General features: G+C 49.9%; 1 protein-coding gene across 4 annotated transcripts in view; it reads left to right on the plus strand.

Annotated features, from left to right (window-relative positions):
- Positions 1-8,659: 8,659 nt before the first annotated feature.
- PTCH1 (patched 1) overlaps positions 8,660-23,724 on the plus strand; it is a 74,590-nt gene continuing 59,525 nt past the window's right edge. Inside the window, exons 1-2 of one of the 4 annotated variants that reach the window (XM_040580092.1) lie at positions 8,660-8,841; positions 16,842-17,034. In XM_040580092.1, coding sequence (XP_040436026.1) covers positions 8,839-8,841; positions 16,842-17,034 — 196 coding nt within the window. In that variant the 5' untranslated portion in view covers positions 8,660-8,838. Of the gene's footprint in view, positions 8,842-14,365; positions 15,282-16,331; positions 16,578-16,841; positions 17,035-23,724 lie in introns of those variants that run through there. The other 3 variants (XM_040580091.1, XR_005825616.1, XM_040580093.1) reach the window with 3 other exon arrangements.

Below are 23,724 nucleotides of genomic sequence, written 5' to 3' on the forward strand. Positions count from 1 at the left end.
ACAGTACTGTCAAATCAATGGCAGCAATAATAAAAAATGTCAATTTTGAGAATGGAATTTATTTCCTGTAACCAAAGCTGTACTCTGTGCCAATATGCCAAAAGACATTTTCATTTCTCGTTAATTATCTAAAGCAATTCATGTTCTAAAGCATTCCTTTGAAGTAATATGCCTTATTAAAGAAAATATGGGTTAGAAGCTGTAAAGTTATTATGTAGGTCAGCAGACAAGGACAGTTCTCAAAGTATAGTTCAGTATAATTCATTGTATAGTGGCTTAAAATTTAACCTTGTGTCACTCAGCCCACACAGCTTTTACATAGGATATTCAAACTATATATAAAAGGCTAGAATGACAGCTAACTCGAGATCTAAAAATATTGCTCTCCTTTATTTGGTATGTTTCATAAATCTTTGCTCTAGGCAGATACTTTCTGTTGATAGCACACAGCACCTGGCTTGCAAAAAATACTCTTTTTAAAGAACAGAAAAAAACCCACATTTCTGAATGTCCTTGAATTCCAAATGGTGACCTTTACATAATTCATTAACAGGTCAAAATGAGCAGCTTTACTAGTTTTGAAAAGAGCAATGAACTCTTTAACTAGCTCATGTTACTAGCACTCACCCAGATGGAAGAGTTCTGTCGAATAAATCAACAGCACTACTTCATTCAATAGCAATTAATTCTCAGTGAAGTCAACACAGCTGGAAATAAGCCCATGGTTCTAACAGGCTGCATTTTTCTAAGCTCTTCCGTCTAGATATCATATAGTCTCCTCTTGCAACCAAATCGTTGCCCAAAAAGATACCACCATTGGTATTTTAGAAGCATGAATTCTACCAGGATATAAACACTCAACTTTGCTACGTGAGGTCCCAGGATTTTAAGCAGATTATTGGGTTTTTGTTTGTTTGTTTGTTTGTTTGCAGAGGGGATCCTGGCTTCCTCTTAAGTGGAGGAAATTAAGTGCTTCCCAAAATCAAGAACACTGTGTGTAAGAAGAAAATAGAAGTCATAGGTCAGTGATGAAGTGGAACAACCTCTGTCACAACTAGCAGTGCAAGCTGACAATACCCATTTGCAAAATGGCAGAAGCTCCAGGCACCTGTCCAGAGAAGAAAATTGCTTTTTTCAAAACAAAGTTCAACAGCAGTAGCAGCAATAAAGATGAGATACAGAAACATGATAAACATTAAAAACAGATTTATAAATATTTCTCTGTGTGTCTTTGAGTAGTCAATCCTAGTCTGTTTGTCCAATTTGTTACAGATGAGTACAGAATGCTCAATAGCATGTGTCATCGAACTTCACTAATACAGATGCTTTCTTAAGTTTCATATTGAGCAAAGATTTAGTAGCAGAGCACTACAATGTACTTTTGTATTAGTGTAATAGCATAGTGAGTGCTAAGACTTCGTTTACCCATTTACTATTACATTAAATAATATCATTAATAGGGAAAATAAAACTGCCAAAATAAATGTAGAAAGTGTATCGTGATGCATGATTCTTGGGGGAAGAGGGAGAGAGTCACTCTGTGCATTCCTTCCCTACTTCACAAAATAAAAGTCAAAATTTTTCCATTGTTATTTAAGAGGAAATACTCTACCACAAGAGTGTCTTCGGTTACAATTTATAATGCAGTATTTTTACACAGACTCATTAAATATTGTAGAAGACTGGCTGCTCTTACCCCACTGGAACATTAAAGTACTTCACAAAATGAAGGGGCAAAGAAACCATGCAAACCCCAACTTTGTAACGCTGTTGAGGCAAATAGCTGGCATTTATCTGGGGAGAAAAACTCTACAACTTAGCTGAGACAAAATGCCAAAAGCAGTCTTTCAGTTCTTGTGCTTCAGAGCCTAAACACACCAGCAAAGGAGAAAGCAGATTTCTGTCCTTCCATCTATGGATGAGCAACTAAAAACCTGAAAAGGAGCAAAAGTTAGGCTTTCCTCTGAACAGTCTGGCATTCAGACACACTGGACTTTCCCGTACCTAAGCTGCCAGCTTGTTAAAATGAAATGTGTAGGTAGAGATCGTATCTTTCATTAGTCCAGCTTGTACAGCTGAAGGGAAAAGGATATCTTTTGGGTGCACAAACCCTTTAGTTATTAAAAGCTCTCCTCAAAAGGTGCACCTGGCAACTGGAAGTCATAACCACAGCAGACACTAGAAATCCTGGATTCATTACCAGTTTTAGGGCATACTTCCCCTCTTCCACTTTCTCCTCCAATGCCTCCAAAAACCTGTGTGTGTTCTCTAGGTAATAAATCAACCCATCTCTCAGCTATCTTAGGAGATAACACCTCTCTACTCCAGGGGCCCAAATACCTTTCCTCTCATTCGTAATTAAACTCAGCATAATTAAATTCACAGGCACTGATCCTGGCTTACACATAACTTTGAAGTTTGCTGCTTCTCTTTCAGAGCTGAAGAAAGACTCGTGTACCCACGAGTTTGCCTACACTCCCAACCATTCCATTTGCTGCAGTTTTAAAAAATCACCACGACTTGCAAAACTGCCCTTGGGTGTATCTTTAGCACATGTAAGGCCAACATCCCAACACCACCATCACTCTATTTTGAAAGCAGAGCAAAGTACAGTTAGTAGCAAAGGGTGGCACAGGAATTCCCCTCGCTCATGAAGGCTACCAGTGTCCTAGAAAGCACTATAGGGAGAAAAGCAGATTGTTTAGCCCTTCTGTAACAATTCTTCACGTGGCAGACAGGTAAGAATGACTTGTCAGCAAAACCCTAGCAGAGTCCCATGACTTACCAAGGCCACTACTGCTCGTGTTCCCAGGGGATTGTTCACCAAATTCCAAGTCCTTCTTGGAAGGGGGGTCCCTCTCTCTCCCATAGAGAGGTATGGATCTGGGAAACGCTGCAGTAGAAGCATCATGTCGAAGAGTGGCACCCTCTTTGACTCGTCCTCCTAACCATACATCCAAGTCCTCATTTATCATCGTGGTTTCAATAGGTACAAGGTGTGACTCCACTTCTTAGATCCCGATAAATTCCTAACAACCATTCAAATACATGGTGTTGCTTCTATTGTTTTTCTGATTCTCATTAAATCTTTGGTCCATTAGAGATGGTTTGCACCACCTTTAGGCAGATGTGTAGGATTAGCAAAATGCCACATACACTGGCACACACACATGAAACTTCACAGCTCTAGCTTTGAGGCTGATGGAGAAGAGACCATACATAAGATCTGCCTCTCTTGCCTTCTGTCACTTGCATTCTTTCTGAGAGTTCACAGTATTTCCTGCGTGAACCAGAAACATTATGCACTAGGTTAATTACCTCAATAAACCTGAGAAAACCCTTGCACTGGGAATGGCCATTAGGCCAGGGATGGCCTAACAGGTTTCTCAAGTTTATTGTGCTAATACCAAGCTGGGCATGGCTTGAGAGTGCAGCCTGGACAACACTTACTTATTTTCTGCAGTTTCCTTCAGTTCTACTTTTCTGTTAGTGTGGTAGGAATTCTGATATGACACTGGGTCTTGTATCCTTGATGTGACGTTCTGAAACTAAACCATCAGTCTTAGCTAATCAGTGAATTTGCCATGTAAATCATATACTGTCAAAGGCTTATGGAAGATAGGCTAGTTCCCAGCAGCTGACGTCCCACCCTTATTAATTTTTTGACTACTTTTAATAAAAAACCTTTTTAACAATATCTTTCAATTAAGTCAGTGAATTTTGGCTTTACTTGCAACTTTATCAAGCACATTTTTTCTAACAAGGCCCAATAGAGGTAAGGTAATACTTTTCATGTTTTCATTGATGATGGCCAGGCTTTTACTGGCAAGTTTACTGTATTGCAATAAGACAAAAAAGTAGAGTGGATAACAAAATAATAAGATTTTATAACAGCTAAAATGATACAAAAATGTAGAACAGATCTGTTTTTCAGTGACATACACACATGCTTAAAGTGAAGACTTCAGGGACAGATGAGGAGAAGGATCTGGGGGTTGTGGTGGATCCTATCCTCAGCACAAGCGAAAAAATGCCACATTTGCAAATAAGGCAAACTCCACACTGGGGTCTGTAGTGAAAGCTACTGTGTGAGCCTTGATTCCATACCATTTGGACCAGCTGTGGAGCATCACGGGAAGAATGATAACACTCATTAGAGGTTTAGAAAATATGCCACTGGAGAAAGGTTTAACAAATTGTCTACAATTCTACTAGGAAAGACATGGATAATCAAATTTTCGTTTTTTAGGTAATGAGAAAGGAAATAAACTTTATGCTCACTGTTAAAAGGACAAAAAGTTCTATGTCTGAACTGTAGAAAAGGAAATTTAAGTTAGACATTGGGAAAAAAATCTTCCCAACAGTCAGAACCACAAACGGTCTCCCTGCTGTTTGGGCAGAAAGATTGTGGAAGGAGATTTTGAAAGCCAAACTGGGCAACCATCTTCCAGGAATGTCATATGAACGAATCCTGTTTTCAGAAGAACGGAGCAAACAACCTAGCTGGCCCTAAGGCTTCTGGTTGTGTTTTTGGAGATCTTTTTTCCACCTGAACAATTTTCCTAGGGTTTCTTATATCACCAATTGTCTGCAAGATACTCATGATACAAGTAGCAAAGGACTAAGAGACTTAAATTGACAGCTGTGCTTTCTCCCTGTAACAACGGAAAGCAAAGCAATCAGCACCTTCCTTTTCCTTCTCTCCTTTCTCCTTTTTTACTCCAGAGATGAACATGCTCAGAGCTCAAAAACCTGGGACTTTTAAAATGCTGGGTGATGAGAACTCCGTACTCCTTTTATGGATAGTGAGGGTCAGTACTGAAGTAATAAGGGACACTTTTCATTTAAAAAATTAAAATTCTTGGAAACATGCTTCACCTCAGCATCAGACCCACAGGTACCTGGTACCAGATTCAGTCATCCAGGCATGAGGCTGCCCTGACCATAGCAAGACTTGGAGACAGCTCTCTCAGTCTTAGCCAGCTCTCTGCCTTTACTGTGTCTCTAACAGAGGTGTCATTGACATCGTGGTCTTGTCACATGTTCAGAATGGTTTTCATGGCAGCACCACCTGTAGTTACAACCAAGATAGCTTGAGCTGAAGACCTTCAACAGTGTACTCAGAAGAAAAGTACAGAATTGGATTGAAATACAGTCTTTATTAGTATAGGAGCAAAGGTGAATGAAATAGGATATGATCCTGCAGCATGGTTCTGCATAGAGAGAGAATGTCTGGCTTTCAGTAGAAAAGTCAGCTTTGGCTTAGTTTTCTCACCTTCCCTTCCCTTCCCTTCCCTTCCCTTCCCTTCCCTTCCCTTCCCTTCCCTTCCCTTCCCTTCCCTTCCCTTCCCTTCCCTTCCCTTCCCTTCCCTTCCCTTCCCTTCCCTTCCCTTCCCTTCCCTTCCCTTCCCTTCCCTTCCCTTCCCTTCCCTTCCCTTCCCTTCCCTTCCCTTCCCTTCCCTTCCCTTCCCTTCCCTTCCCTTCCCTTCCCTTCCCTTCCCTTCCCTTCCCTTCCCTTCCCTTCCCTTCCCTTCCCTTCCCTTCCGCTCCCTTGTGAAGTACTGACATCCAAGCAGAACCAGAATGAACTTCCAGATTAATATTTGTCATTAGCACAAATAAAAAAATAATAAAATAGTAACTGTGGCAGCACTGGCCACCGTAGTGGTTACCTGTCTGTGCCAGGAACCTGTGTGAGAGATGCTACTAGGGACAACCCACCTGAAGCCTCTGAGCCTTCGTGCTTGAGTAACCACTTCCTGACAATCAAATCTGCAAATGGGAGTGCACATAGTCATTTCTAGCAATTCAGGACAGCATGGTGGTTCATGTTTGTCAGGCTATGGATTTTGCTCCCTGTCATTTTCAAAGGTTACTGTCAATGGATGATAATCATTACTTCTGCCGATAGTATAGGTTGCATAGCAACTGATCTATTTTTTTGCCCACAAGTTCCATTAGGTATACACATACAGATATAAATGGTTACTTACCATTTAGTAATAGCTACTACTAGAAAATAATAAATTAGTGAAATTACAGACTAAATGCCAAACTATTTGCTATATAAGACCATAAATAAAAAGTGTGCCATGCAAAGCCCAAGCCTGACCAGCAATGCTGCCTCCAACAGAGTCTAGTAGGAGATGCTTAGGGGTATAGTATAGAAAACAGGATTGTTATGAAGTAATTCTTCCCTGGTTTAATTTCCCAGATATATGCAACATCTTTGTTTAAATACCTGCATTAGAAAATTAAGAAACTGAAGAAATTGGCACTGTTACTCCTGCCTTACCCTGCTGAAACATTTTGGGTCACCCCCATACAAGCCTTTTTTTTTTTTTTTTTATTTCATCCGTGTCACATGTCTGGACAGTTCATGTCCGATTATGGTATTTTTTTGGAACACATGCTCAGGTTTGCTGGGTAGTAACTGGAGGAATTAGACTGGCAAAGGAAAGACACAATGAAAGCTATGGTATTTACCACTGATATGCTTTTGGTATTTACCACTGATGTGCTTTTGCTGTTGAACAGGTGAAGAGTCATATTCCTCAGGTTATTTTCTCTTAATACCCCTGACTTGCACTAACATTCTCATGCTTTTATTGTTTCTAATTCTTTGTCTGTACACTGCACACTCCTTTCTAAAACTGCACATTAGCATATTGCATTGCTTTGCCCCACTTTTCTTCCCTAGCAGGATAGTTGCTGATTCTTTACGTGACTGGTTTGCTATTCTGCCTCTTACCAGCTTAAACAACAGCCCTGTGGCCCCATGGCATGGTTAGGCTAGGCACTGTGGGTGCTATCCTGTCCAATATGTAGAGTCAGAAACCACTGGAACTTATTATCAAGAGTTATGATGAGTTTCTCTGGAATATTTAAGAATGAATGTGCTGGGTGGGAGGACAGACGGCAGGCTTACAACCATGACATCTATGCACTCTCTACCCCTGCTGTCTGACTTTTGCTTATGTAACCTGACTCTGTGATTGATCATTGAGGCCATAAAAAGTTATGTATGTTTTTCATGCACTCTTCAAAAATCCTGTAAAAAGTCTTTTCCCATGCTCTTCCAACTCTTTATCATTGACACAAGCCCCTCTGTCATGTACAAATAGTAACAGTTTTGTAGGCAAAATGTCATTCTTGCTCATTATTTTGATGCCTAGCCTGGCTTTATGCAGATAAGAATATGTATGGAGTTAGGCTCTTTAATAAAATCTGATTGTGAAATGTTTCCTAACAGTTTTTCTTATATGATTTTTTTAGTCTTGATAATGAACGTATTACCATAAGATACACATTATTTTCTATTAGCCGAATTCTCTAACAGAAGCAATATAGATAAAACACTGCTAAAGAATATCGAAAAAAGTTGTGTGAAATCACAGAGCCCAGTCATGAAGCCTGTTTCCTAAATGTATTGCAAACAGAAATATCTGGGTAACTTGGACACAAGACTACGGCAACATGGAATATATTTTATTCTAAAAATACATTGTTGATATACTAAACCTGATAGAAAACTAAATATGACTGACTAGAGGAAAAGTATCTTCTACAAACAACTAGTGATGTCTTCCAAGACACACCATTTATTCCTTGCAATGTGCCTTATTCCAGAAGCAACACTTGATATTGCTTCTCTCAGATCCTGTAACGATACTTAAGACACCACAAGACCCTAAAAAGGTAGTAGTAAATTTCTGCAGTGTCTACATCCTGTTTGTAACTATTCAAGAAAATGTTGTTTTTAAAAAAGAAAATTGCTGTGCTCTTCCCCAGTAATATTTAGGTGTTATTCACTGCAGCTAACTTACTTGCATTGCGCTGCTTCACCACCTGAAAGCTGACTTTCTAGTGACCTCTAGCAAAAATGAGCACAACAGGCATAAACCTTTTAGAACCAAATATACTAAATCAGGTGCAGCCCAGGGCCCTCAGCAGCCAAAACAAAACTCTGCTTCTCTCTCCTCTCCCTACGCATCCAACTGTGTATTCCTTTCGACAAGGAAAGTGAGTTCCACCGCTTGGCAGCTTTCACACTCTCCCTGCTCTTGAAGCCCAGGGTGGGAGCAGGGAGCGAAGGCAGAGGCTGGAGGAGACCTGTCCGCTGCGCTGCGGGGGGGGAGCAGCGGTGCGGGGCACGACGCAGTGGGGCAGCGGTGCGGGCCGGCGGCACGGGGCTCTCCCGTCCTTTGCTTTTTTTCCTGAAGTTTATTGTAAAGGGGTAACGTTTGCGGGTTCGTCACGTGATCCTGACAGGTCCTGCCTATTGAGAACCAGACCACCCACATGGAGGACGATGGAGCTGCTTAATAGAAACAGGCATGTAATTGTGAGGCTTCCCAGCACTCTGCAGAATGCCTGCAACCTAGGAGGGTTATTTTTTTACACTTTCAGTTCCTTTGGGGTAAAAAAAAAAAAAAGGAGGAGGAGGAGAAGAGAGGGAGGGGAAGGAAGGAGGGAAGGAAGGAAGGAGGGGAGGAAGGAAGGAAGGAAGGAAGGAAGGAAGGAAGGAAGGAAGGAAGGAAGGAAGGAAGGAAGGAAAGGAAAGGAAGAAAGGAAGGAAAGGAAGAAAGGAAGGAAAGAAAGAAAACAAGAAGAAAAAAGAAAAAGAAAGAAAGAAAGAAGAAAAGAAAGAAAGAAAAGAAAAGAAAAGAAAAGAAAAAAGAAGGAAAGAGAGAAACAGAAAAAGAGAGAGAAACTGGGGAAAAAGGAGCACAGAGGAAGAAAACCCCGATGTCCCATTGAAGCCGTCAGTGCCAGTGAACGAGGGCGCACCCAGCCCTCCGGCACGGCTCCCCACCAGCGGCTCCGGCAAGGGCAGCGATGGTAGGTGCAGCCCCGGCGGGCCACGGCGGGGAGGCAGCGGGACCGGGGGGGCGCAGCGGGGCCGGGGGGCGCAACGGGGCCGGGGAACCCAGCGGACACGGCCCGGGCGCGGGGCGGGGGGGCGGGGGCCGGGGGCCGGGGCGGTACTGGAGGAGCTGCGCGGGCCCTCGCCGGGGCCGACGGCGGCTGGGGCCCGGGGAGGGTGGAGGGGGCGGGGGGAGCGTCCCTCCAGCCTTCGGGGGCCGGGGCTACGCCGGGGGACCGGGTCCTCCGCCACACCGGGGGCCGGGGGCCGGGCCTCCCACCCGCCGGGTCCGGCCCGAGCGGGGACGGCATCGCGGGGCACGGCTGGGCAGGGTGGGGTGGGGGCTCGGTGCGGGCCCCGGCGGCGGGGGCAGGGGGCGCCGGGGCGCCCCTGGGGCCGGGCACGGCTGTGCCTCTCTCCCGGCCGGCTACCGCGCCTTGGCGGTGCTGTGGCTCGGAACCCCCGGTAGGGAGGCGCGGGGGGGGACTCGCCTCGCCGCCGATGGAAGTCGCCCCCGCGGTGGCCGTGTGGCCCCGCGGAGGACTGCGGACGGTCCGCCGATCTCAGCATCCCGGCACCTGTGTGCGCTGCGGCCCAAGCAACCTGCCGTGTGGGAGCAGAAACCCCTCTCCGGGCGGGCTCCGCGGGACAGGGCCCGCAGGGAAGAGGCGGGTTTGCATCTTCTTTCTCCTTGGGAAAGCTGAATAAGGCTTCTTAAACGAGGCACACTGAGGAGCCCTTTCCTTCAGTTTTTAACTCAGGTTGAACGCCCGCAGCCAGGGAAAACATACAGCTGTGGGGAACAGGAGGGACAGTCGCTCTCCAGCTATGGCAGCACACACGCGTGGTGTGCCTAAGGTTAGGTTGAATAGCGGCCTCAGTCCGGCTCCAGGATCGGGCTCTGCATGTGGTTGGTACCTGGCATAGTCGGGACCACTACAGCGCTGCTGTCACCGGTCTTGCACATGTTGTCCCACTGCTCCCAGGAACAGGAGGCCAGAGGATGTTCGGTGACACATCTCCCCCTGGCCACCGCCTTATCACCGGTGTAGGAGGTAGATCAGGGGAGGAGAGGAGGGGGGGAGGCAAAAGAGGGGAGGGGAATGGGGGAGACATCTGGTGTCATCGTGTCACCGGGGTGGTTTTAAAAGAAACATTGGAGCCAAGGTGGGCATCTGCTAGCTCCTAACCAGATAGCATTTCACAGTTTTGGCTAGAAGGTCTCACATCGTTTCAGCACCAGTCTGATAGGTGTATCTAATTTCTGGTTTAGGGCTATTAGGGTCACTGTGTGTCCTGTATCTGGACGGGAGGTAGTATTGTTTAGAAATGTTAGGGCAGAGGAGGGAGGGGGAAGGAGGAGGAATCCTTTAAAATCTATTTGCTTTCAAGAGCCAGTAGATATAAAACAGGCAGCCCACTCTGAATTAATATGTCTTGGGGTTCTCTGTTTTGATCCTTATTTCACACACACATGCATACACACACACACACTCACATACACACACACCTTTTATTTTGTTCTGCCTTTGCCACAGTGTATAAAGCCCTATTGAGACATGTAGGCGTGATGTGTAAACCGGATTAGCAGTATGAAAGAAAGACATACAATGAGCCTGAATTGTTTTACTTCCTTTTCATTTCTCACGCCTATATCTCTAATAAATTTGTTGCTCCAGCAGAGGGTCAAAGAGATCGTGTCGCTCAGCTTTTTTTTCTGCAAGACCCGATGGCAGAGATCACAAAAATGAATGCTCTGCCTTCTTCCAAACGCAAGACTTGAGCTGTATCTTTACACAGACCCGGTGCTGTCCAGACTGGCTAAAAATTGTGCAGTGTAACTTTCCCCTCTCTATGCATATTAACGTCCTGCAAGTGGCAGGGCATTTTGCCAGGAAAAGAATCTGTTTTGACGACGGCTTGGTCTTGTAGAGCTAAAGGCCCTCGTGGAATATGACACGGTCTGCTAGGGCTGGGATGCCCTCCGGCTTTTGGAGGGAGAGGGGCTGCAGCTCCCGCCGCTGTCCTCCGCAGCTCCCCGGGCGCTCTGGGGCTCTGCGCTTCCCCCGGGAGCCTGCTGCAGCGCGGGAGGAGCACAGAACCCCCGGAGGCTCCTCTGGAGGCACATTTCCCCGCAGCCCTCCGCGGAAGAAAATGCCAGCGCTCCTGGGTTGGTGCTGTAGATCCCTCATTTGCTCCTTTGTGGCTTGCAGAGCGGCTTTCCATTAAAGGAGATCAGGGGTAATTAGCCGCATTATTTTGACAAGCTGGCTCGAGCAGTTCCCTTTCTTCCAGGGCTGAGGAGGGGGAGAGGGCTCGCTCCGTGCCGCCGCCTCCTTCCCCAGGCGCGGGCGCTGCGCAGCGGCGCTGCCCCGCAGAGCGGCTCCTCGCAGAGCGGTTCCCCGCGGCGCGCCGCCGCCGGCCTGCAGCCCCCGCCCGCCCGCGGCCCGGTGGGGCACCGAGCGGCAGCGGGGGGCCTCGGGCTGCACGGCAAGACCCGGTGAAGGTGCTGCCCTGTGGCTGTGCTGATGTCGGAGGCCACTAGTGTCAGGCGTGCGTGTGGAGCTCGGGGCCGAGGCGGAGCTGTGCCCTCGAGCAATGAAAACGTGCGTGAGAGACAAAAATCTGAGGAAATAGACAAAATCAGGTTATTTTCCCCCAAGTTGCTCTTCTGCCAGGGTCAGTTCTTTTGTTGCCCCTACAAAAGGAAGCCAAAGCACTGGAGTTTCGTTTCTGCATCGTTTCTTTATTGAGGTAACCAGATGCTCCAGCAGCGCAATGCTCTTCTTGGTGGTGTGCCCCACAGGCGATGCGCAACTTGGAAGAATGTGTTAGAGTAAAATTAGTGTAAATACCCGTTACCCATTGTTAACCTCTGTTGGGTTTGATCGCTCACCTGGCTGGAAGAAGTGTGAAGCTCTGCATTATTAGGGGTTACAAGCACAAAGGTGACCTAAGTAAGAGGCAGAGCATTACAAAATTAGGCTGCTGTGACCAGAGCAAAAACTTGAGATTCTTGTATGACAGCCCTGGCGGTCCAGGTATCAGGAGGACCAAGTATAAAAGGCTACAGGCTGTAGCCACTCTGTGCAAGGTGACACCTCAGGCCTTCACCACAGAGCAAGTGTGAGATAAGAAATCTGTGGGACTCCCGTGAGTTGAAGACAGAAAAAGCCCTTGATGTAGAGGAGCAGTTGCACACACAGGGCATGCATATCACAGCCAGCAGCGCTTACAAATGTAAATAAGGGGAGACTGATTAGGAACAACATTATCGCCAGGAATGTAGCACGCAGGCATCGGCTATGAGGCAAACTGGGGGCAGCCACTGCTCTGACCACCCAAGTGGAGACTTTTACACTGACACTTCTTCCTTAAGGGAAAAAAAAATAAATACAGAAACAAGGCCAATTAGATCCCTGCAGTAATTCATCTCTTGTGTATGCTTTAAAAAAAAAATTCCCTCCAGACCACAGGGAGAGAGGGGAGATTAAGATAGCGCTTGTTGAATTTGAGTCTTCAGGCTGAGTTTTGGATCCAGGAGCAAGGACGGGTGCTGGGCTATTGTGTGAAGCCTAGCAGGCAGGAGGCTGGCAGGAGGCAGGCAGGGCAGCTCTGGGGGCTTGAGGTGTTTGACGGGACACTCTTCGGTTTTGGAGCCTGCTGGGAGGCCGAACCAAAACCCCTCTCCACCCCATCCCTTCTTTCTCCATCCCCCAGCCCTGCCACCCCATCAGACCCGTTCAAGTTGAGCAGGAGGCAGTGGCACAGTTCCGAGTGAGATAGACATCACTTTCCCAAGCGGAAACTTTAATTGAAGCTGGCCAACTGCACCCCTCCAACAGAAAACAGCCTTTAGCCCCAACTTCTTTAGAATTTTCTTCGCCCTTATGCATGCACCGACGCGTGCATGCGCGACAGGTCACTGCTCCCGGCAGCTTTCCTGGGGACAGTCCCGTGCGGAGCACACGGCCGGGTCTTCACGGAGGCAGGTTTCCCAGTGTGGGAAAAACGAAGGTGGGACGTAGAGGAAAGCAAAAGGGACCCTCGCACCGTCGGCTGTGACCCTGGGAAGCCGGTGAAGAGAGCCTCCACACGGGCGGTACGGTGCGGTGCGCAGCCCGCTCCCGCCGGCGTCCCTGGCCCCCGGGGCGCTACCCGCCCCCGCTGGCGGCGCCGGGGCTGTGCCTGGCAGCGCGGCCCCGTCCCTTCAGCCCCCCACGGGGCGGCCGGTGGCGGGCAGAACCCCTGAGCCCCGGGGCACCGCCGGCGCCCTCCTCCCCTCGGGTGCCCACACCTTCTTCTTTCTCTGCCTCCCCCCCCGCAATGAACGCACAGCCGCCGCGCCTCGCAGCCGCCCTGCTGGAGGGCAGTCCCCCCCGCCACTTCCCCGGGCCGGGCGCGGTAGGCTCCCCGCTGCCCGCCGCGCCTGTGCGCACGGAGCTCCGCCGGGGCGCAGAACCTCCGCGGGGAGCCGCGCTGGGGCCGGGGCGCGAAGTCCCGGGGCCGGGGGTAATGCGCGCAGCTGTAACGGCAGCAATTAATGGCTGATTCTCAATGAACAGAGACGGGGAGAAGCGGTGCCAAAAAAGTAAACAATCGCGTATAGTTCAAGAAGTGTTTAGCGCGGCCAGGCAGGCTGAGTTTCATGGACTTTTACACTAAAAACATATTAAAATTGGCTTTCCTCAGGTTTCAGTTAAAGAATGAGCCCTAAGTTGAAACAGGCTAGCTACTGCGCGGCTTTAAATCCCTCAAGTGTTGAGTTTTCATTGTGTTTTTCTAACTGGACAGAGTGGTTTTCTTGCAAGGAAATAAGTCTCCTCTTTAGTTAAAAAGAAAGAGAGAGGGAGAAAAATCTGGCACTTTCTACCGCAGTATCCACCACCCTGTCATTATTTCTGCAAGCCTGGGAATTCAGCTCGGACCTCCCAGTATTTGTTGCAGCTTGAGGCCAAGGTGCCTCTAAAAGGATTTTCTTTTAAGGGCTTTAGAAACCGTTTAATGCTGCTTTCCCCCGCTTCCCTCTCTTTTTTAAAAGGGAAAAACATAATTCTGAACGTCGATCGCGAGAAAGTTCCGCGCGTGTATTCGTCTGCAAGCGTCCCGGGGCGGGGGGGGGGGAGGGGGGGGGGGAAGGGAAAAACTTTCTTGAAAAGAAAACGAAGAAGAAGAGGGGGAGGGGGGGGCGGGGGGGAGGCATTCCTTAATGGAAGTATTGCATGCAAAGAAGGCTGGATCACTTTAAGGCTCCCCCTGAAGCTGGAGATGCACACACAAGGGTTGCCGGCCTGGGTGGTCTCTCTACTTTGGTGAGCTGTTGCTAAGCAGCTAATAATAGTCATGTTTGCTGAGTAATTTCTGCCCTCCCCGAGCCAATCGCCTCGCAGAAACCCAAGCCATCTGACAGCCCCGGGGGCGGGCTCTCAGCTCTTTTTTTTTCCTCCTTCTCCCTCTCCCTCTCGCTCGCTCTCCTCTCATACTCCCCCCCCCCCCCCCCCCCCCCCCCCCCCTTTATCCAAATGGAGAGAGTCCTTTTTTTCTTCTTCATCTCATCTCTTGAGCCGAGGAGCTGCAGCTCGGTGCTGCCGCGCACACGCCGGGGGAGAGCGTCAGGCAGCCGGCCGCCCGCCGCCGCGGCGGGGCCGACCGCGGAGCCCCGCCGGTCCCGCGGCCCGCGGGAAGCACCCCGGCGCTGAGGCAGGATGGTGCAGTGCGGCGAGGCAGCGCAGCAGCAGCAGGAGCCGCCGCGGCCGGCCGCGCAGCCGTCCCGCCGCCGTCGCTGAGCCCCGCCGCGGACAGCGGCTTCCCTGAGGCAGCGGCGGCCGGAGGAGGCGATTTCAGCGGGAGCGGAGGAAAGGGCGGCGGCAGCCGGGGGGGGCCGGGGGTCGCGCCCGCCCGCCCGCCCTCGCCGGGCGCGGGGAGCGGCCGCCTGCAGCTCGGGGTCCGCGCGCGATGTGGCAATGGGAGGCGCGGGGACCGACTCGGCCGGAGCGGCCGCGGCGGCAGCCGCCGCCCCGCGCCCCGCGTGAGGCGGCCGTGCCGCAGCAGCCCCAGCAGCAGCGGCGGCGGCGGCGGCAGCAGCCCCCGCAGCAGCAGCAGCCCGCGGCCCGCAGCGCCGCCAGCCCCCCGCGGCCCCGCCGCGCCCCCGGGCCCCCGGGCCCCGCCGCGGAGGCGGCAGCGCCAGCTCCCCTGTCCCGCCGGTGGCGGCAACATGGCCTCGGCCGGTAACGCGTCGGAGCCGGAGACCAGCAGCAGTGCGGGCGGCGGCGGCCACCCCGGCCGGGCGGCGAGGAGCGGCGGCGGGAGGCGACGAAGGACCGGAGGGAATCGGCGTGCCGCGGCCCCCGACCGGGAGTATCTGCAGCGGCCAAGCTACTGCGATGCGGCTTTCGCCTTGGAGCAGATTTCAAAGGTGCTTTCAATCTCTCTTTTTTTTCCAGAGAAACACGCTAGTGCTAGCGCTGTTTTTCGGCGGGGAAGGAGAGGGGTGGTGTGTTTTCTCGTGGGGGTGGAAGGAGGAGATGGAAATGAAACGGCCACCAATAAAATGCTGGGAAAAAAGAGAGGGACGTCTGTGACTCTTCAGTGCGGGAGAGAGTGCCCTCCTTCCCTCCCTTCTCGCCCGTGCGTGCCCTGTGCGTGCTCGTGCTGCGGAGCAGTCCTCCGCTTAAATTTCCTGAGACGGCCTCGGCTCGCTGCCGGCTAGCCCCCGGCCCGCTCCCCCTCCGCTTCCCTTCCGCCTCTCCATCCCTTCGTAGCGCCTTGCGACCCCGGCAACACCCGCTCCCGGCCGGGCCGGGGGGAAAGCGGGCGGCCGTTTTTTTGGCAGAAGTTGTGCTTTTGTGAAGTTCTCCGCCGAGCGCCGGTACGGCGACTGCCTTCGGAGAGGGAGGCGTCCCGCAGCAGAGAATGCCTGCACCCCGGCGTTTTCTTCCCCCGTCGATCGGAGGAGAGGCGAGGGCCGTAAACAAATCGCTACCTTAGCTCTGCGGCGCAGGTCGCGCCGGTCCCCGCGGAGGGCTGGAGGAGCCGGAGCGCTCCGCAAGCCCGGCCCGGGCGGGGCGGAGGGACGGCCCCGGCCTCCAATCTCAGGCGGCCAAAAAATGTTCAAAGTAAACAAACTCGAAAAGCTGCCTTGCTGCAAGGATGGTTTCACTTCAGGGAGCGGATTTCTAGGCTTTGTAAGAAGGGGAAAGGAGGAGAAAAAAAAATCCATGTGGCTGCCCTCTTCCGTTCACAAATATTGTCGTAACTTACAGATGGCTGCTCTACTTCCTAATTCAGATCACACAGCGTCTCCAAACTCTATGGAAATGAATTACTTCTGATCTTACGGCGCTGCTCACCACGTGGGTGCTGCCTCAGCACCAAACCTCTGCTCGGAGCAGGGAGCTGGGGAAACGGCAGCAAACTCCTACCGACTAGCTTTCTGTCACCCACCCTCCCCCCCTAGCCCCAGCCCTTCAGGGGTCTAAGGAGAACAGGAAAAGGGGCTTTCTTGTGGCTGTTGAGGTTCATCGGATGTGGTTACTCCTGCCCTGGAGCCGCGGGTCTTGCCAGCACGAAATGCTTTGCAGCCTGGGCTGCTGGCGGTGTCTTGGGCACGACAGGAGCGTGGCGGGCAGCACAGGCGAGGGCGCAGGGGTCTGATGCCGTGGCGTCACACCCAACCCGTGTGTTGGTCTGGGGCGAGGACGGCGACCAGCAGGTACATCGTGGCCTGTGCAGGCGCCCAGCCGGAGGTGGCCGCCTGGCCGGGCGGTGGGGCCAGGGCCCTGCTGGCAGGACGCCCGCTTGAGCTGTCGGTCGTGCTCGGTCCTCGGTCCCCAGGGACGCTGCGTGGGAGCCTGGCCCCAGGGGCGCGAGCCGCCCCCCGTGGGAGGGCGGGGGGCGCTCCCCGGCGTGCCCCAGGCCGGGCGCGTCGGGCGGCCTGCTGCGGCCCCTCAACTACTGACCTCTTCTTGCCTTGCAGGGGAAGGCGACGGGACGAAAAGCGCCGCTGTGGCTGCGAGCAAAGTTTCAGAGACTGCTATTTAAACTGGGCTGTTACATTCAGAAAAACTGCGGGAAGTTTTTGGTTGTCGGCCTCCTGATATTTGGGGCTTTCGCTGTAGGATTAAGGGCAGCTAATCTGGAAACCAACGTGGAAGAGCTGTGGGTGGAAGGTAAGTCCGGGGTCGGTCGGTCCGTCCGTCCCGTCCCCCCCCCCAGCCTTGCTGCCGCCGCCCTCTCCCCGCCTGGCCGGTCGGGTAGAGTGTTGGAGCGGCGGAGGCCGCAGTGCCTGGGCGCGTACGCCTGGGCGGGGGGGGCCGCCCCGCACGCCGGGGAGGGCCCACCGCCGGCGGGGCACCCCGCGGCGCGGTTGGGCGGCCGGTTCTCGAGGGGGGCGGCGGGCGCTGGGCCGGGGCGCGCGCGGCTCCGGGCGGCGCGTACCACTTCCCTGCTCGTGGGGGGCCGCGGTGGCAGGCCCGTGCACTCCACGGGGGGCGCCGGCCGAGACCGCCCCAGCCACCCCGCGTCCGCGCCACTGGCACGTCTGTCCGTGCGGGAGGGCTGCGGGCGGCGGGTCTCTGCGTTCCCGTCGGCGGTGGGAGGTGGCCGCGCTGCCGGGAGGCTCCCCTCCGCCATTTTGGGAGTGCGTGCGCCCGCGGCGGGGGGAGGGGGAGGGAAGCGAGGAGCACGGCAGGGCGGGTGCCTGTGTGTGGTCCTGTTTTTTGGGCGGCTTTCAAGCGGGGGCGGGGGGGAGCGGGGAGCGTTTGTCTCAAGGTAAAAAAAAAACCAAAAACCAAAAAAAATAAAAAATAAAAAAAGGGGGGAGAGGAGGGAAAAAGAAAAAAAAAAAGAAAAAACCCAACCCAAACCAAAACCAACAAAAGGCTCCCGAGGCGAAGCGGGGCCCAGGCCGGCAGCGGCCGCCGGTAGCGGGGTGGCCGCGGGCGGTGCCCGGGGCGGGCAGCGCCTCCTCCAGGCCCAGCTCGAAGGCGCCGGTGTAGGTAGGCCGGGCTTGGTGAAGGAGAGGAGCGGCACCGGGGGCGCAGGGGCTTCCCGGGCTGCCGTTTGAAACAGACGCCCCCCTACCCCGGAGGAAAACACGGGGGGGTGTGGGGTGGGCTGAGTGGTGTCGCCAGCGCTCCCCTCGCAGGCCCTGTGTGTCCCTCAGGGAGCGGGGCAGCCGGGCCAGGCGGATTGCCCGCCCTGCTCGGAGAGGCATGGCTCCAGGCTGCCGAGGGGGTTGGTTTTTTTGGTGTTTTTTTTCTTTTTTTTTAATTTTTTTTTTCTGGGGGCAAATATTATTTACTTAGCATCACGTTCCCCCCTTAGCTAGGTTGATGTGAACAGTTCCTTGATTGCAGTAGTTACTCTGGGCTTATGTCAAAGTTGATTGCAGCAGAATTTTGCTTATAAAAGTTAATATGGAAGGCTGCATAAATACTCATTACTAAATAGCTCTCTGTATGTGCGTGCGTGGAAAAGCTAGTGGTGAGCACAAAGTTAGTGGCTGTTACGAAGGTGGTCTGACCCACCCTATGGATGAATTAGGGTATATAGGACCAGATTCCATCCTTGTGGGTAACAGCAATATTGAGGTCAGGATGAGGTTCATGGGTCATTTAGTGAGTATTGGTTTTTCTGTTTTGGAGAATAATGTGTTACCAACTGAACTTTTTTGGTCCTTGTAGTCCAGGAGACCAAAATATGATGAGATATGCTGCCAACAGCTCTGAGAAACAGAGCAGGCAGTACAGAAGGCCATCCATAGGCAGAGATGTCCATTCAGAGCATAGTGGTCACTAGGTCCTGTGTACCTGAAATACTAATGCAAACAATTGTGAACATCTGGGTTTTTTTGGTTGTGGATTTTTTTTTTTTTAGGTCCCTGTGACATTGTGGCAAAGTTTGGTTTGTCATTTTTTTCCTCATACACGTTTGTTGGCCAAATGCAGGAATATAGGATGGTTTAGGTTGGAAAAGACCTTTGAGGTCATGGAGTCCAACCATTAACCTGGCACTGCCAAGTCTGCCACTAAACCATGTCCTTAAGTGCCACATCTACACCTCCTTTAAATACCTCCAGGGGTGGTGCCTCAGCCATTTCCCTGGGCAGCTCCAATGCTTGACAACCCTTTCCGTGAAGAAATTTTTACTAATATCCAATCTAAACCTCCCCTGGTACAACTTGGAGCCGTTTCCTCTTGTCCTATCACTTGTTATCTGGGAGAAGAGACCTGCCCCCACCTGGCTACAATCTCCTTTCAGGTAATTGTAAAGCAGTAAGATCTCCCTTGAGCCTCAATGCGTGCTTCAACGTCTTTCTTGTAGCAAGGTGCCCAAAACTGAACACAGTACTTGAAGTGTGGCCTCACCTGTGCTGGGTACAGGTGGACCATCACCCTTCTAGTCCTGCTGGCCACACTGTTTCAGATACAAGCCAGGATGCTGTTGGCCTTCTTGGCCACCTGGGCACACTGCTGGCTCCCGTTCAGCTGGCTGTTGACCAACACCCCTAGGTCCTTTTCTGCCAGGCAGTTTTCCAGCTGCTCTTCCTCAATCCTGAAGGGTTGCGTGGGGTTGTTGTGACCCAGTGCAGGACCTGGCATTGTACCTTGTTGAGCCTCATACAGTTGGTCTTGGCCCATTGATCCAGCCTGTTCAGATCCCTCTGCAGAGCCTGCCTGCCCTCCAGCAGGTCAACACTTCCCTGCCTCAGGCCCTTGCCCCCAACTTGGTGTTGCCTGTGTGCTGGCTGAGGGTGCTCTCAATCCCCTTGTCCAGCTTGTCACTAAAGATATTAAACGGAACTGGCCCCGGTACTGAGCCCTGGGGAACACCGCTTGTGACCAGCTGCCAGCTGGATGTAGCTCCACTCACCAGCACTCTTTGCACCCAGCCATCAGCCAGATTTTTACCTAGTGAAGAGTACACCTGTCCAAGCCATGAGCAGCCATTTACTCCAGGAGAATGCTGTGGGAAACAGCATCAAAGGCTTTACTGAAGTCTAGGTAGACAACATCCACAGCTTTGCCCTCATCCACTAGGCAGGTCATCTTTTAGAAAGAGATCAGGTTCATCAGGCACGACCTGCCTTTCATAAACCTGTGCTGGCTGGGGCTGATCACCTGGTTGTCCTGTACATGCAGCGTAGAGTAAGAGATTACTTGAAATGTATTTCAAGTAATAGTTTTGATTTGCTGCTGAAGCTTTTTACAGTTATTACTGCTGAATAAATTGCCACTATTTATGTAAAGAAACTGGTTTTGTATGGTGTATTTCTGAAAACCGTGGAGCATGGAACATAATAGAGCACTGAATTTTGCTGGAAGTAAATGGTTGCTTTAAAAGCATAACACAATTAATTAAAAATAGTGAAGTGAAGTTTGAATGAGTTTTAAGACCATGCACATTCCAAGATAAATGATTACTAGTCTGGCCCTGAAGCTATTATGGCTGAAATATTTACATAAGTTTAGAAACCCACCTGGTAGGCAAACTTTCAAAGAGAGAAAAAGAAAAACAGATCTCCAAATATCATTCTTTCAGTTTTCCTGTAGTAGTCTTCCTCCTTCAGAATTTGTGCCAGCACTCTTGGCCTTCTCTGAGCCTCCTGATACCAAAGTGGCTTTCCTCTCAGCTTGTTTCTTGGCACTAAATGTTGTACAGTAGCTTTTTTTCCTTTTTTTTTTTTCTTTTTTTTTTTAAAAACACAATCCTCCTCTGGCTGCTGTTCAGAGCACTTCACTTATTACTGTGTCCCCCACAGTGTGCTCTGCATCCATGCTTCTGTCTTGTATTCTGGCTTTCTGGAGTCTTTGACTGGGACACATAACTGTTTCCCCTCAGCCCATCAGCAGGTCTGTCATCCCTATGTGCATAACTTGCTACTGGAGAATACTTGTTTTAGTTTCTTGGCCAAACAAATTCTGGACTGGCATTTTAATGACAGTTCTGTTATCCACAGCCATTCAGCTTTAGTTGCACTTCTATAGGTGGGTGTCCATGCATACTGGAATTGTTGAGACTGTTTAGCATCTTTATACATTGTACACCCTTGAGAGGAAAAAAAGGGCTTTGCATTGATTTCCTCTGTGACTGAATTTTGTTGGACACAGATGTGCTTTTAGAAACATCTATTCATAACTAGAAAGTACTCTGCATGGAAAAGAAATCATGCCCATAACTGGTTATGTTTTTTGCTACCACTCTAATAAGCAGTCTAGAGACCCTGTGTGTGAACAGCAGTCACACATGTAAAGTCACAGCCTCTGCTTCTGAAAGAAGGTAGTTTTCTGGCTCCAGAGAAGGTTCTGTTAAGTGGAGCTTGAAATTTGGCTACTTCAGAGCCTTGAATGGTGTTAATTGGAGCAGCTCATGAGGGGAGAGGTGGTCTAGTCTTGTTCCTTGATAATTTATTTCATGTCACCTTTGTCTTGGGATTTTTTTCCCTTCACTTTCTTCATTATTTTTTCTTCTTAAAGAGGTTCAAGGTCATGGTGTTCTTTCCTTCCTTTCTTGTTTTCTGCACTTTTTGCACTAGCTGTAGCTCATAGTTCAGCTTATTGCTTGGAATAAAGTGAGTGTGTTCTAATTGCAAGTGAATTAGGACTGAATACATATGGCAGGATGAGTTTGCAAGTGAAGATTTGAGCTATTTGTAGTATGGTTTTCTTTAAAGGGGCAAAAATAAGGTTCCTTTATTGTAGTATTTATGACTGACCCATCTTAAAATACATTAATCTAGGTGAAAATGAGCAAGGTGTGTGAGTGATGGAGGAGCCAGTATTTCCACGGATTCTCAGTTGGCTTAATCCAGCAAGATCAAGTGCAGGTTTCCAATAGAGGAAAGTTATTCTTAGGTTCTGCCTAAGGCATTGGTTGACTTAACATTAGTATTCTTTGGAGAAACAAAAAAGAATAGTAAAGGAACAGATCTTCCTGAATTTGTTGTTTCAAGGATACAAATTTACCTGAGTGGACTGGAGTAACATTGAGTTTGGTTTGGAAACAGCAGGAATTGACCCGGTTGGCTATAATTCTGTTCTCCCACAAACATGCACGTTTGTGCACAGCAGCAGAGTAGTACTGTTTTAGGTGTGCTTGCATGTCCATCACTACATTGACATAGTGCAGATGGCAGAAGAGGAGGAGTTACTGTGCTGATGAATCTGAGGTGGGTTGCTGGTAGGCTGTGTGGCAGTCTGAGGGGTTGTCTGTGATCACATCACCACATTTGTTAGTTTCATGTGGATCAGGTGACATAAGATCTTACTTATCTCTGAATACTGTCTTGCACTGTGTTATGTTCCTCAGTGCATATTGAAGTTCATTGAAAGGTGTTTATCTGGAAAATTTCCAAGTCTGCTGTTTTGTTTGAATTAAGTATGGTTATATATTATGTGGTTTCTCAAATGTGAAAGTAGCAGTGGTGTTTCCATGTGATGGTCATCTGGGCAACATGCTCTTTTTAATGTTTACTTGTCGAAATGAAAGAGTATTTCAGTCCCTGCTTCTGTTTTGAAAAATAACATCAAATTCTAATAGTTAAGCTTTACATGATGTTTGTGGGTAAAAACATCAGGACAGTAGTTGTTATGTTCCCATGAATTTGAACTCCCTCTGTTTCTGTGTATTGGAAGTTGTTGAGAAAAGATGTTTAAAGGTTTTAGTTATATAGGTGTTTGATTGTCATCTTTCAAGGGCCTGCTATTAAAGTCAAAATCACTGGGGGTCTCTGTTAAGTTCCATCTTGTCCATATCACTGTTCAGAGTTGGTGATCCTTGCTAAAAATGTTCATCAAAAACCCTCACAAAAACCCAAACAAACCAGCTTCAATGTTTAAAATTTCTCTTTCATCTGTAAGATGAAGGTATTACATGTGACCATTCTTTGGCCATTGGGAAGGTGAAGGGCGAAATCCTGAACTCACTAAATATAGTGGCAGAACTTGAAAGCACTTTAGCGTAACCAGGCCTTACCCATGTACAAAGCTGCAGCAGCCTAACGGTGTGCCCCTGCTCTACCTGTTCTGTGAAGGGCAAGAGAAGGGTCCTGTAGAACTGGCACCCCCTAAGCTGTAAGTGCATGGTTGCACTGTTCCTTCTGCCTTTCAGACTTTAGAAGCATTTAATTTACTCAAGACTGGAGAAAATTAATCTTCATTGTTATTTCCAAGCTTAATACGCTACCGCCAATGTCTGTTCCAGAATGTGCCCTACAGATCCTTGTGTGGAAGGGTCTCTTTCCTTCCCTGTTGAAACATACATTTAAACAGGACAATAACTTGGCTGCATCATTCCCCTCTTCCTCCTCTGAGCTTTGAGTGTGATCTGGCACTCTGGGGGATTTTGCTGCTTAAGAACAGCATGTGAAGGCATTTCTGTAGTCCTGGTGAGCTTGGAGATTTCAGGACAGAAATCCTGGAGTGAAATACAACACCTGAAAGCAACATTGTTTTATTGTTGTGTCCTGATGCCACTGCTGCTGGGCAGGAACAAGGGGTACGTAGGCAAGCAGCAGAGCTAGCTCAGCTGTAGGGCTGGCTGCTGCTGGAGTTATGGTGCTCTATGGAGTGGTGGTGAGTGGTTTGAGGTCTACTACTAGCTCCTGTTACCTGCTAAGCGGGCTGACTTTTTCTTGTAGAGAGCGGGCTTTCTTTTTTCATTATTCCTTAGCAGACACTGGATTCAGACAAGAATGAACTCTAAAAGCCATGGGTACTCAGACTTGCTTTCAACAGAGAATGCATTAAGGAAAACTCTACCTCCTCACCCTGACTCCATCCATTTTCATGATTTATTTTTTCCGTGGGAAGAGAAGGTCCAAGCCCTGTTATTAAGTAGTATTTGTGGTGGTTCCCCAG

The sequence above is a fragment of the Falco naumanni genome, chromosome Z (assembly GCF_017639655.2).
Source record: "Falco naumanni isolate bFalNau1 chromosome Z, bFalNau1.pat, whole genome shotgun sequence".
In the NCBI taxonomy this organism is placed as follows: Eukaryota; Metazoa; Chordata; class Aves; order Falconiformes; family Falconidae; genus Falco; species Falco naumanni.